The 14,677-nt window shown below is 47.6% G+C and overlaps 1 protein-coding gene across 1 annotated transcript in view; it reads right to left on the bottom strand.

Annotated features, from left to right (window-relative positions):
* The window catches only part of shisa4 (shisa family member 4), a 157,018-nt gene that overhangs the window by 89,983 nt on the left and 52,358 nt on the right, over positions 1-14,677 (bottom strand). Inside the window, exon 3 of the mRNA XM_086011803.1 lies at positions 1,875-2,008. Coding sequence (XP_085867929.1) covers positions 1,875-2,008 — 134 coding nt within the window. The remainder of the gene's footprint in view (positions 1-1,874; positions 2,009-14,677) is intronic.

The raw sequence follows: 14,677 nt of genomic DNA, 5'->3' as shown, positions 1-14,677 counted from the left end.
GACGGGTATATTCCGATTATCTCACTGACCTGTGAAGGGTATATTCCGATTATCTCACTGACCTGTGAAGGGTATATTCCGATTATCTCCCTGACGTGTGAAGGGTATGTTCCGATTATCTCACTGGCCTGTGAAGGGTATATTCCGATTATCTCACTGACCTGTGAAGGGTATATTCCGATTATCTCCCTGACGTGTGAAGGGTATATTCCGATTATCTCCCTGACCTGTGAAGAGTATATTCCGATTATCTCACTGGCCTGTGAAGGGTATATTCCCATTATCTCCCTGACCTGTGAAGGGTATATTCCGATTATCTCACTGACCTGTGAAGGGTATATTCCGATTATCTCACTGATCTGTGAAGAGTATATTCCGATTATCTCACTGACCTGTGAAGGGTACATTCCGATTATCTCACTGACCTGTGAAGGGTATATTCCGATTATCTCACTGACCTGTGAAGGGTACATTCCGATTATCTCACTGATCTGTGACGGGTATATTCCGATTATCTCACTGACCTGTGAAGGGTATATTCCGATTATCTCACTGACCTGTGAAGGGTATGTTCCGATTATCTCACTGGCCTGTGAAGGGTATATTCCGATTATCTCACTGACCTGTGAAGGGTATATTCCGATTATCTCCCTGACGTGTGACGGGTATATTCCGATTATCTCACTGGCCTGTGAAGGGTATATTCCCATTATCTCCCTGACCTGTGAAGGGTACATTCCGATTATCTCACTGACCTGTGAAGGGTATATTCCGATTATCTCACTGACCTGTGAAGGGTATATTCCGATTCTCTCACTGACCTGTGAAGGGTATATTCCGATTATCTCACTGACCTGTGAAGGGTATATTCCGATTATCTCACTGACCTGTGAGGGTATATTCCGATTATCTCACTGACCTGTGAAGGGTATATTCCGATTATCTCACTGACCTGTGAATGGTATATTCCGATTATCTCACTGATCTGTGAAGGGTATATTCCGATTATCTCACTGACCTGTGAATGGTATATTCCGATTCTCTCACTGATCTGTGAAGGGTATATTCCGATTATCTCACTGATCTGTGAAGGGTATATTCCGATTCTCTCACTGACCTGTGAAGGGTATATTCCGATTATCTCACTGACCTGTGAAGGGTATATTCCGATTATCTCACTGACCTGTGAGGGTATATTCCGATTATCTCAGTGACCTGTGAAGGGTATATTCCGATTATCTCACTGACCTGTGAATGGTATATTCCGATTATCTCACTGACCTGTGAATGGTATATTCCGATTATCTCAGTGACCTGTGAAGGGTATATTCCGATTATCTCACTGACCTGTGAAGGGTATATTCCGATTATCTCACTGACCTGTGAGGGTATATTCCGATTATCTCACTGACCTGTGAAGGGTATATTCCGATTATCTCACTGACCTGTGAATGGTATATTCCGATTATCTCAGTGACCTGTGAAGGGTATATTCCGATTATCTCACTGACCTGTGAAGAGTATATTCCGATTATCTCACTGACCTGTGAATGGTATATTCCGATTATCTCAGTGACCTGTGACGGGTATATTCCGATTATCTCAGTGACCTGTGAAGGGTATATTCCGATTATGTCAGTGACCTGTGAAGGGTATATTCCGATTATCTCAGTGACCTGTGAAGGGTATATTCCGATTATCTCACTGGCCTGTGAAGGGTATATTCCGATTATCTCACTGACCTGTGAATGGTATATTCCGATTATCTCACTGATCTGTGAAGGGTATATTCCGATTATCTCAGTGACGTGTGAAGGGTATATTCCGATTATCTCACTGACTTGTGAAGGGTATATTCCGATTATCTCACTGACCTGTGAAGGGTAGCCTCAGCTGTTGTCTCCGTCGGTACAGGTAGCAGCAGGAACACAAGAAACAACAAACGAGAATCCCAACGATAACAATAAATAGAAAGACAGCAGAGGCGATTCCAGCAACAGTGGTAGGACTAGTTAAAAACAAAAGTAGGAATGTTGTTGTTAAGCACGGAGAGCTGACAAACACACATAACTGGTTACATTTCCCTTGCCCCTAAGTTTTGCAAGTTATTTTCTTCGGCCATGCCACATATTTTTCACCAACCAATGGGGTGGGAGGGTCATCTATCACTAGACCAGTGCCAGTTTCACAGGAGAAGGTTGGTAAGAGGTACCTGAAATTCACTTCTCTTATTTCAGTATCTCCCTCAGGATGGAATACAGGTGGTCAGGATAACACCAGAGAACATGGGAGGTCCCACACAGCATGAGTTAGGACACTAAGACCACGTGTCACAGAAGCAGCCCTCCGTCAAAGAGAAGTCGTATGTATAGAAACAGCCCAAAGTCCTTCCAGTGAATTACTCTGAAGTCCACTTACTGTTGCTCTGTTAGTTAACACCTACGGCTGATTTTCTCACACCTTGCTCTGACGTTAGTCACAAGCAGCCCATCCAAAGTGCATTGCTCCTGTCCAGCTTCGGGATAGCTGGGAGTTCCTGTCCGGGCAATAGTGGCAAGGATAAAGGCAGGAAGGTTAGGCCCTGCAGACCTCTCATGCCTGGCCTCGGTGCTAGGGACATTAAGAAACCTAACTGGACTAGCCACATAAATACTGTGGCTACAAGAGCAGGTAATAAGCAAGGCTGAGTATTCTATGGCAAGTAACTCACCTCCTGACTCCCCAAAGCCTTTCCACCTTCTACAAGGCACAAGTCAGGAGTGTGATGGAATACTCTCCACTTGCCTGGATAAGTGCAGCTCCAACAACACTCAAGCAGCTCGACACCATCCAGGATAAAGCAGCCCGCTTGATTGGCACCCTATCCACCACCTTAAACATTCACTCTCTCCACCACCGGCGTACCATGGCTCCAATGTGTAACATCTACAAGATGCACTGCAGCAACTCACCAAAGCTTCTTCGACAGCACCTCCCAAACCCACAACCTCTACTACCTAGAAGGACAAGGGCAGCAGGCACATGGGAACACCACCACCTCCAAGTTCCCGTCCAAGTCACACACCATCCTCACTTGGAAATACATCGCCGTTCCTTCACCGTCGCTGGGTCACAATCCTGGAACTCCCTCCCTAACAGCACTGTGGGAGTACCTTCACCACACGGACTGCAGCAGGTCAAGAAGGCGGCTCACCACCACCTTCTCGAGGGCAATTAGGGATGGGCAATAAATGCTGGCCTTGCCAGCGACGCCCACATCCCATGAATGAATAAAAAAAATCCTGGCTGTCTATGCCTCAGATCGGGAGCTCCTTAAACTAGCACTACCTGAAAGTCTCTGAAGCGTCCCAGGAGCCCCACAGTCCCTCCGTTCAGCAATGGTTCAGTTACGCCACTTCTCAATAGAGAGGGAAATGATTAATGAGCTCAGAGGTTGGGAATAGTCCCGCCCACCTCATTAGCATGCCTTCTGATTGGCTGGCAGCTACAGCAGGCACAGGATAGCTCCGCTCCCTCAGAAAGCTCCGGCAATCCCAGGGCAACGTTAAAGGGAAGGAGACCCAGTGATCCAGGTTTCCGCCCTAGTTACCTGGAGAAATTCAACCTTCATGCTTCAAATAGTAAAATATCCATACTATATTTTGTATGACTTTAGACAGACCAAGTAATGTGTTTTAAAACTGGCGTCACTTAGCTTTGTCATTGCGAATGAGCCAAAACACACAACTGCCCAGAAATATGTAGATCTCAGTGAGGGGCAGCGGCCACAGTGAGTTTACCTCAGTGATGCGGTTAATGAGATTACCCTACTGGTAATTTCCACCCCAGTGCTTTCCTCTTCTGCCTCGAGCTGCTCCATTACCATCTCCTAATCTAGTGGTGCAGCTGGGTGTCTGCCTAGTATCAGGAATGAGAGGGGGCTGGCCAGTCTCACTCTGTTGGGGTCTCAGGTACAGTGGTCCTGTGAAGAAGCAGCCTCAGACTGCAGCTCCAATTGTACAGCTGGGCCCAGCGGTTCTCTTGTTCCATGTGTCACTCTCTGTTCGAACAGGGAGATGGTCTCGGGTGTCCTGCCACCCAGAGAAACGGTGCTTTTTGCCCATTGGCTCTTGGCACAACAAATTGTGGGTGACATTACCAATGGGCCAAGATGTTAGTCAAGCCACAAACAAAATTCTCTCAATTCTGTCTCCAATTGAGTTATCTCTCTCCACAGTCGCCCACGTTCTCCGGGGCACACGCACAGTTGAGACCCTCCACAATCCATGTGGATATCCCATACAGTCACTGGTATAGGAGAGTGTGGTGGACAGCCCAGTCTCTAGTATAGGAGAGTGTGGTGAACAGCCCATAGTCTCTGGTATAGGAGAGTGTGGTGGACAGCCCATAGTCTCTGGTATAGGAGAGTGTGGTGGACAGCCCATACAGTCTCTGGTCTAGGGGAGTGTGGTGGACAGCCCAGTCTCTAGTATAGGAGAGTGTGGTGGACAGCCCATAATCTCTGGTATAGGAGAGTGTGGTGGACAGCCCATAATCTCTGGTATAGGAGAGTGTGGTGGAAAGCCCATACAGTCACTGGTATAGGAGAGTGTGGTGTACAGCCCACTCTCTGATATAGGAGAGTGTGGTGGACAGCCCAGTCTCTGGTATAGGAGAGTGTGGTGCACAGCCCATACAGTCTCTGGTATAGGAGAGTGTGGTGGACAGCCTATACAGTCACTGGTATAGGAGAGTGTGGTGGACAGCCCATACAGTCACTGGTATAGGAGAGTGTGGTGGACAGCCCATACAGTCTCTGGTATAGGAGAGTGTGGTGGACAGCCCATACAGTCACTGGTATAGGAGAGTGTCGTGAACAGCCCAGTCACTGGTATAGGAGAGTGTGGTAGACATCCCAGTCTCTAGTATAGGAGAGTGTGGTGGACAGCCAAACAGTCTCTGGTATAGGAGAGTGTGGTGGACAGCCCATACAGTCACTGGTATAGGAGAGTGTGGTGGACAGCCCATACAGTCTCTAGTATAGGAGAGTGTGGTGGACAGCCCATACAGTCACTGGTATAGGAGAGTGTGGTGGACAGCCCAGTCTCTGGTACAGGAGAGTGTGGTGGACAGCCCATACAGTCACTGGTATAGGAGAGTGTGGTGAACAGCCCATACAGTCTCTGGTACAGGAGAGTGTGGTGGACAGCCCAGTCTCTGGTATAGGAGAGTGTGGGGGACAGCCCAGTCTCTAGTATAGGAGAGTGTGGTGGACAGCCCATAGTCTCTGGTATAGGAGAGTGTGGGGGACAGCCCAGTCTCTAGTATAGGAGAGTGTGGTGGACAGCCAAACAGTCTCTGGTATAGGAGAGTGTGGTGGACAGCCCATACAGTCACTGGTATAGGAGAGTGTGGTGGACAGCCCATACAGTCTCTGGTATAGGAGAGTGTGGTGGACAGCCCATACAGTCACTGGTATAGGAGAGTGTGGTGGACAGCCCATACAGTCACTGGTATAGGAGAGTGTCGTGAACAGCCCAGTCACTGGTATAGGAGAGTGTGGTAGACATCCCAGTCTCTAGTATAGGAGAGTGTGGTGGACAGCCAAACAGTCTCTGGTATAGGAGAGTGTGGTGGACAGCCCATACAGTCACTGGTATAGGAGAGTGTGGTGGACAGCCCATACAGTCTCTAGTATAGGAGAGTGTGGTGGACAGCCCATACAGTCACTGGTATAGGAGAGTGTGGTGGACAGCCCAGTCTCTGGTACAGGAGAGTGTGGTGGACAGCCCATACAGTCACTGGTATAGGAGAGTGTGGTGAACAGCCCATACAGTCTCTGGTACAGGAGAGTGTGGTGGACAGCCCAGTCTCTGGTATAGGAGAGTGTGGGGGACAGCCCAGTCTCTAGTATAGGAGAGTGTGGTGGACAGCCCATAGTCTCTGGTATAGGAGAGTGTGGGGGACAGCCCAGTCTCTAGTATAGGAGAGTGTGGTGGACAGCCAAACAGTCTCTGGTATAGGAGAGTGTGGTGGACAGCCCATACAGTCACTGGTATAGGAGAGTGTGGTGGACAGCCCATACAGTCACTGGTATAGGAGAGTGTGGTGAACAGCCCATACAGTCTCTGGTACAGGAGAGTGTGGTGGACAGCCCAGTCTCTGGTATAGGAGAGTGTGGGGGACAGCCCAGTCTCTAGTATAGGAGAGTGTGGTGGACAGCCCATAGTCTCTGGTATAGGAGAGTGTGGGGGACAGCCCATACAATCTGTGGTATAGGAGAGTGTGGGGGACAGCCCAGTCTCTAGTACAGGAGAGTGTGGTGGACAGCCCATACAGTCTCTGGTATAGGAGAGTGTGGTGGACAGCCCATACAGTCTCTGGTATAGGAGAGTGTGGTGGACAGCCCATACAGTCTCTGGTATAGGAGAGTGTGGTTGACAGCCCATACAGTCTCTGGTATAGGAGAGTGTGGGGGACAGCCCAGTCTCTAGTATAGGAGAGTGTGGTGGACAGCCAATGCAGTCTCTCGTGGAGGAGATTGTGCTGGGCAGCCCATGCAGTCAATGTGAGGAGTGATGTGATGGAATACCTGACAAAACAGAGTGGAGGGGTCGCGGGGGGGCTGTGCACTACAGGGTGTAGCTGTACCTGCAACTGTGCTCACCTTTCCTGACCTGGTTAGGTCATTAAACCGCTTCCTACACTGGATCCAGGTATGGAGCACTATACTCTCCTCTTCAGTCACCTCTAGCTAGGTCTTCTTCGTCATGGCAGCAATTTTTCCTTCCATTACTGGGGAATTGGACTTCCATCCTCGCCCTCACTGAACCCAGCAGTATATCACGGGATGCCTCATTAAAGCGGGGAGCAGCCTCTACCCTCCCTGATTCCCTTTCTACTTCTAATTCACAAATACAATTCACCCAACTCCTCCAAATTGCATCTGTGCATTGGGCCTTAAATAGTCGAGGCTGCTGTGCATCACGCCTGCTCACGCGCATTGGAGATTCAAGACCCGGAAGTAAAATGCTAATGAGGTATCCATGCTGAAATCGGACATTCCCTCGCATCCCACGATCTTCTATGTTTCGCGCCCATTATCGTCCCCTCCGCTCAGATCCCGCCTCTGCGTTAATATCGGGGCCCAAGTGTTTGCCCATCAACAAAAACATTCTGGCCACAATCTAAATATCTTAAAAGAATCATGGGCCTTTAACCACAGGTTCAAAGGTTGGCGACTTGAGGATATGGGAAACTTAGTTCATGACACAATTACACAACCTGTGTAGCCCTCAGTAAAGAGCGTGAACATCATCAGGCAGATATCTCAGCTGGTTAGCAGCAGTTCATGTTTGCCCTGCAGTGGGTGTTCTACACCCTGGGAGAGCTGGCACATTGATAGTGGTGAGCTGTGTGGCACTCAATACAACCATGGGAAGAGGCGTATGCTTGTCTGTGAATGGGGAGCTTCCACAAACCAAAACAGGAGAAGAGAATAAGACGAAGGTGATGGTGAGGCACCAGAAGCTGAAAAGGAAGTGCTTCATCTGGCTGTCAGTGATCAGGTCTAACACTGATGCCCACAAAGCAACTAGCAGGAAAAATCTACAAAGTCTTTAACCTCTCTGTTTCATTCCCTGTGCCCACTTTTTCAAATCATTTCTATTATTTGTATATTTTATAGATGAAGTCAAAAATAAACTAAGGCTTACAAGGTTTCAGTTCCATGTTATTTTTATTTCGGGTATCTGTGTTTACCCCAGAAATAGCACCGTCCTGCTCCATCCGGGGTGAGGTGGGGGGGGGTAGTGGGGTCTGCCTGTACCACAGAAACAGCAATATCCTGCTCCATCCAGAGTGTGGTGGGCAGGTACCACAGCAATAGCACCGTCCTGATCCCTGCGGGGTGGGATGGGGGGCTGGGGGGGGGGGGGGGGTAGTGGGATCTGTCTGTTTCCAAGTGAGTCAAAGTTTTCCTATATCGCCGTAGGCCCATTCTTAAGAGACACTCCAACTATGCTCGCTATCTGTGCACTTGAGGACTCCCCCAAAGATGGGACTGATGTGTGCTGCACAAATCTTACTCCAGAGCACTGCAAAGCTCACAACTCCATCTAGACCAGCTTGGATCATGGTCTGCAAGTAGACAGGTGACAGGCACACATTCATGCTCAGGAAGCCTCTTTGCTTTCATTACCGTGCCTGTGGAGCTGCAATCACAAAGCATGGCTCATGCAAGGCCATTGCTCAAGGGGATCGGGCCTTCTTCAGTCACCGGCACTGCCCCTTACACACCCTGAGAAGCAACACGCTTTGCCCCTTACACACCCTGAGAAGCAACACGCTTTGCCCCTTACACACCCGTGAGAAGCCATTTTGATAGGATTGAGAAAAACTATCCCCTCTGGCAAGTGGGTCAATAACCAGAGGTCATCGACTTAAAATCATTAGCAAAAGATCTAGAAGGGAGATGAGGAGAAATTTTTTCCCTTAGAGTTGTCGGAATCTGGAACGCTCTACCTAGAAAGGTGGTGTAAGCTGATTTCATAAAGAATTTTAAAAAGGAGTCGGACAGGTACTTGAGGATGAGCAACTTACAGGGCTCCAGACAAAAGGCGGGGTTGTGAGACTGAGCACAACTGCTCTTTCAAAGAGCCAGCACTGACACGATGGGCTGAACTGATGAAAGGTCATCGACTTGAAACGTTAACGCTCTTTCTCTCTCCACTGATGCTGCCTGACCTGCTGAGTATTTCCTGCATTTTCTGTTTTTACTTGCATTTATATAGTGCCTTTAAGGCAGTAAAAAGTCCCAAGGAGCTTCACAGGAGTGTTATCAAAAAAACACTGAGCCACATAAAGAGATATTAGGACAAATGACCAAAAGCTTGGTCAGAGGCAGGTTTTAAGAAGCGTCTTAAAAGGAGGAGAGAGAGGTAGCGGGACAGAGAGGTTTAGGGAGGGAATTCCAGAGCTTAGGGCCTAGGCAGCTAAAAGCGAATAAAATAGGGAATGCGCAAGAGGCCAGAGACGGAGGAGCACAGAGATCGCGGAGGGTTGTAGGATGGGGCAGTTAGAACATAAGAAATAGGAGCAGTAGTAGGTTATAGAGCCCCTCGAGCGTGCTCCGCCATGCAGTAAGACCATGGCTGAACCTTTACATCAACTCCTCTCTCCCGCCCTATCCCCATATCACTTGATTCGCTAAAATCTATCGATCTCAGTCTTGAATATACTCAACGACTGAGCACAGCCCTCTGGGGTAGAGAATTCCAGAGATTCACTCCAGAGATTCACCACCCTCTGAATGAAGACATTTCTCATCTCAGTCCTAAATGGCTGACCCCTTATCCTGAGACTATGACGTCTAGTTCTAAACTCTCCAGCCAGGGGAAACAGCCTCTCAGCATCTACCCTGTCAAGCCCTCTAAGAATTTTCTACATTTCAATGAGATCACCTCTCATTCTTCTAAACTCCAGAGAATATAGGCCTATTCTACTCAATCTTTCCTCATAGTACAGTCCTCTCATCCTAGGAATCAACCCAGTGAACCTTTGTTACACCCCCTTCTAAGGCAAGTATATCCTTCCTTGGGTAAGGAGACCAAACTGTACACAGTATTCCAGGTGTGGTCTCACCAAAGCCCTGTACAATTGCAGTGAGACTTCCTTACTCTTACACTCCAACCCCCTTGTAATAAAAGCTAACATACCATTTGCCTTCCTAGTTGCTTGCTGTACCTGCAGGTTAACTTTCTGTGGTTTGTGTACAAGCGCCCCAATTTTAACTCCAGGTGGATTCCCTGCTCAGGCCTGAGTTAAAATTACAGTCAGGTCTCAATTATGTGATCGGGCCGCAACATGCATATGTAAAGAAGGACCCTGCTGGCTCTGGACGGGTGTCCTTGCTGCCTGATCAGGAAAGAAGGTTAAAATTGCGATCTTGGCGGCTTTCAGACAGGTAAGAGCCAGGCGATTTTAACTGCCCACCCACCAGGTTTCTGCTGAGCGAGTAGGGTTAAAATTGGCCCCAAGGACACCCAAATCCCTCTGAATCCCAACGTTTACTAGTCTCCCACCTTTTAAAAAAATGTTCTGCTTTTACATTCTTCCTACCAAAGTAGATAATTTCGCGCTCTCCCACATTATACGCCATCTGCCACCTTCTTATCCAATCACTTAACCAGTCTATATCGCTTTGCAGCCTCTTTACGTCCTCCTCACAGCTTACTTTCCCAACTAGCTTTGTATCATCAGCAAACTTGGATGCATTACACTCAGTCCCCTTATCGAAGTCATTGATATAGATTGTAAATAGCTGAGGCCCAAGCATTGATCCTTGCAGCACTCCACCAGTAACACCCTGCCATCCTGAAAATGACCCGTTTATTCCTATTCTGTTTTCTGTCCATTAACCAATCCTCAATCCACGCTAATATATTGCCCTCAATCCCATGAGCGCTAATTTTGTGTAATAACCTCTTGTGTGGCACCTTATCGAATGCTTGCAGAAAATCCAAATATACTACATCCACTCGTTCCCCCTTATCTACCCTGCTAGTTACACCCTCAAAAAACTCAGATTTATCAAACACAATTTCCCTTTCATAAAACCGTGTTGACTCTGCCCAATCATATTGTGATTTTCCAAGTGCCCTATTGCCACATCCCTAGTAATAGATTCTAGCATTTTAGCTACTACATCTAGTTCGCCTTCTACCATCTGGTAGTCGCATGATACAACGATAATGGAGTTGTTGACTAATCATAGCGATCAATCTCTTTCAATTAGTCTACAACAGACCCAGACATGAGGCGAGGAAAACCCCAGTGGTGGAGGGCTTTGGAAACCATAGGTCCAAAGTCACCTGTTTCTCCCAAGCACGTCATGACTCAATTTACTCATATACTGGAGCACAAAATATAATTTTCTCTCAATTACTCTCTTTCGCATTCACTCATTCGTGTGTTCTCCCTCTCGCAGTTTCACACACTCTCTCAGAAGTCTTATAAATTCAGAAATTTCATCAGAGAAAGGCCATTCAGTCCATCACCCGAGCCCTTGGTAATGACACATCAGAGCTGCCTAAACTTGACTTTTCCAGCTCTTACCTGTAACAGAGAGTTATAACTGGGAGCCTTATACTGAGGGTGTGTAACAGAGAGAGTGTTACAACTGAGAGCCTTATACTGAGGGTGTGTAACAGAGAGAGTGTTATAACAGAGCCTTATACTGAGGGTGAGTAACAGAGTGTGTTATAACTGGGAGCCTTATACTGAGGGTGTTTAACAGAGTGTGTTATAACTGGGAACCTTACACTGAGGGTGTGTAACAGAGAGAGTGTTATAACTGAGAGCCTTATACTGAGGGTGTGTAACAGAGAGATGTTATAACAGAGCCTTATACTGAGGGTGTGTAACAGAGAGATGTTATAACAGAGCCTTATACTGAGGGTGTGTAACAGAGTGTGTTATAACTGGGAACCTTACACTGAGGGTGTGTAACAGAGAGAGGGGGAGAAACTGGGTGAGTAGCGCCACCTGTTAGCGCCTAAAGAGGCAGTCAGTGGCTGTAGCGCCACTGGCTGCGCCTTCCGCGATATTCAGTAGGGGCGCTAATGGTGGCGTTAGGCATTTGTGCTGCGCCGCCACCGATGATGTCATTGGTGTGCGCAGCGCCCCATTCGCGCCCCGTTCGCGATATTTGGTAGCCAACGCCGCATTTGCGCCGCTCGCTACCCGCGTCCGGTTCACGGGGACTTACTGTGCCGGCAGCGGCGCAAGTTAAGGTGGAGGTGCGGGGCAGCCGCCTGCCAGCACCTCCGTCCCCGACCTCCTAACCACCCCCCCCCCGTGGCATTGCCAGCTGTTTCCCGAGAGCCCGGCACTTCTCCTTGGTGCCGGGCTCATTTGCCGGCACTCGTGATCGGGGCTCGCGCTGTTGCAGGCATGTAATGAAATCTGTTTGTCTTGCCTGTATTCGTTTTGCACTCATGTATATTACCCTCCCCCACACGGTGTACAGTTTCACTTCCTCTTTCCTGACTAACCTGGAAGGTTCCAGGTCTTGGCTCTTGGCTCCGCCCCTGACTTCTCTTACTTAAAGATCCCAGGATCTGTATGACTCATTCCTGTGAGCCAGTCGGTGTGTTGAGATGTTAGCTCTGATCTTACTGATTAAAAGCCAACTTGTTTAAGCCTATAACTTCTAGTTTTGTGGTTATTGAAGGCACATCAAGGCACCTCCCCCTTAACAGTGGGAGGAAGGCCTGCAGTACCGCAGCGTGCCGTGCCGCAGCGTGTGGCGCTGCGGCACGTTGCGCTGCGATATTCAGTTTCAGCGCCCTAAGAGGGACGCGGAGCGCCTCGAGCCTCGCCCCGTGTCCCTCGAGGAGCAATGAAACTGAATATCTGACGATCGCTAAACCCTCGAACGCTGCGCTAAATCCTGCGCCCCAACCCAATTTCTAGGCCAGAGTGTTATAACTGGGAGCCTTATACTGAGGGTGTGTAACAGAGAGAGTGTTATAACAGAGCCTTATACTGAGGGTGAGTAACAGAGAGAGTGTTATAACAGAGCCTTATACTGAGGGTGTGTAACAGAGAGAGTGTTATAACTGGGAGCCTGAAACTGAGGGTGTGCAACAGAGAGAGTGTTATAACAGAGCCTTATACTGAGGGTGTGCAACAGAGAGAGTGTTATAACAGAGCCTTATACTGAGGGTGTGTAACAGAGAGAGTGTTATAACTGGGAGCCTTATACTGAGGGTGTGCAACAGAGAGAGTGTTATAACAGAGCCTTATACTGAGGGTGTGCAACAGAGAGAGTGTTATAACAGAGCCTTATACTGAGGGTGTGTAACAGAGAGAGTGTTATAACAGAGCCTTATACTGAGGGTGAGTAACAGAGAGATGTTATAACAGAGCCTTATACTGAGGGTGTGTAACAGAGAGAGTGTTATAACTGGGAGCCTTATACTGAGGGTGTGTAACAGAGAGAGTGTTATAACTGGGAGCCTTATACTGAGGGTGAGTAACAGAGAGAGTGTTATAACAGAGCCTTATACTGCGGGTGAGTAACAGAGAGATGTTATAACAGAGCCTTATACTGAGGGTGTGTAACAGAGAGAGTGTTATAACTGGGAGCCTTATACTGAGGGTGTGCAACAGAGAGAGTGTTATAACAGAGCCTTATACTGAGGGTGTGCAACAGAGAGAGTGTTATAACAGAGCATTATACTGAGGGTGTGTAACAGAGAGAGTGTTATAACTGGGAGCCTTATACTGAGGGTGTGTAACAGAGAGAGTGTTATAACAGTGCCTTATACTGAGGGTGAGTAACAGAGAGATGTTATAACAGAGCCTTATACTGAGGGTGTGTAACAGAGAGAGTGTTATAACAGAGCCTTATACTGAGGGTGTGTAACAGAGAGAGTGTTATAACTGGGAGCCTTATACTGAGGGTGTGTAACAGAGAGAGTGTTATAACTGGGAGCCATATACTGAGGGTGAGTAACAGAGAGAGTGTTATAACAGAGCCTTATACTGAGGGTGAGTAACAGAGAGATGTTATAACAGAGCCTTATACTGAGGGTGTGCAACAGAGAGAGTGTTATAACTGGGAGCCTTATACTGAGGGTGTGCAACAGAGAGAGTGTTATAACAGAGCCTTATACTGAGGGTGTGTAACAGAGAGAGTGTTATAACTGGGAGCCTTATACTGAGGGTGTGCAACAGAGAGAGTGTTATAACAGAGCCTTATACTGAGGGTGTGTAACAGAGAGATGTTATAACAGAGCCTTATACTGAGGGTGTGTAACAGAGAGATGTTATAACAGAGCCTTATACTGAGGGTGTGTAACAGAGAGAGTGTTATAACAGAGCCTTATACTGAGGGTGTGTAACAGAGAGAGTGTTATAACAGAGCCTTATACTGAGGGTGTGTAACAGAGAGAGTGTTATAACAGAGCCTTATACTGAGGGTGTGTAACAGAGAGAGTGTTATAACAGAGCCTTATACTGAGGGTGTGTAACAGAGAGAGTGTTATAACTGGGAGTCTTATACTGAGGGTGTGTAACAGAGAGATGTTATAACAGAGCCTTATACTGAGGGTGTGTAACAGAGAGAGTGTTATAACTGGGAGCCTTATACTGAGGGTGTGCAACAGAGAGAGTGTTATAACAGAGCCTTGTACTGAGGGTGTGCAACAGAGAGAGTGTTATAACAGAGCCTTATACTGAGGGTGTGCAACAGAGAGTGTTATAACAGAGCCTTATGCTGAGGGTGTGTAACAGAGAGTTATAACAGAGCCTTATACTGAGGGTGTGTAACAGAGAGAGTGTTATAACAGAGCCTTATACTGAGGGTGTGTAACAGAGAGTTATAACAGAGCCTTATACTGAGGGTGTGCAACAGAGAGAGTGTTATAACAGAGCCTTATACTGAGGGTGTGTAACAGAGAGTTATAACAGAGCCTTATACTGAGGGTGTGTAACAGAGAGATGTTATAACTGGGAGCCTTATACTGAGGGCGAGTAACAGAGATGTTATAACAGAGCCTTATACTGAGGGTGTGTAACAGAGAGTGTGTTATAACAGAGCCTTATACTGAGGGTGAGTAACAGAGAGAGTGTTATAACAGAGCCTTATACTGAGGGTGTGTAACAGAGAGATGTTATAACAGAGCCTTATACT

Source organism: Somniosus microcephalus, chromosome 18 (genome assembly GCF_052327205.1).
Source record: "Somniosus microcephalus isolate GS21.2 chromosome 18, FLI_Smic_1.0, whole genome shotgun sequence".
Taxonomy (NCBI): Eukaryota; Metazoa; Chordata; class Chondrichthyes; order Squaliformes; family Somniosidae; genus Somniosus; species Somniosus microcephalus.
Note: the sequence above shows the minus strand (reverse complement) of the source record. Positions and strands in the feature narration are given on the sequence as shown.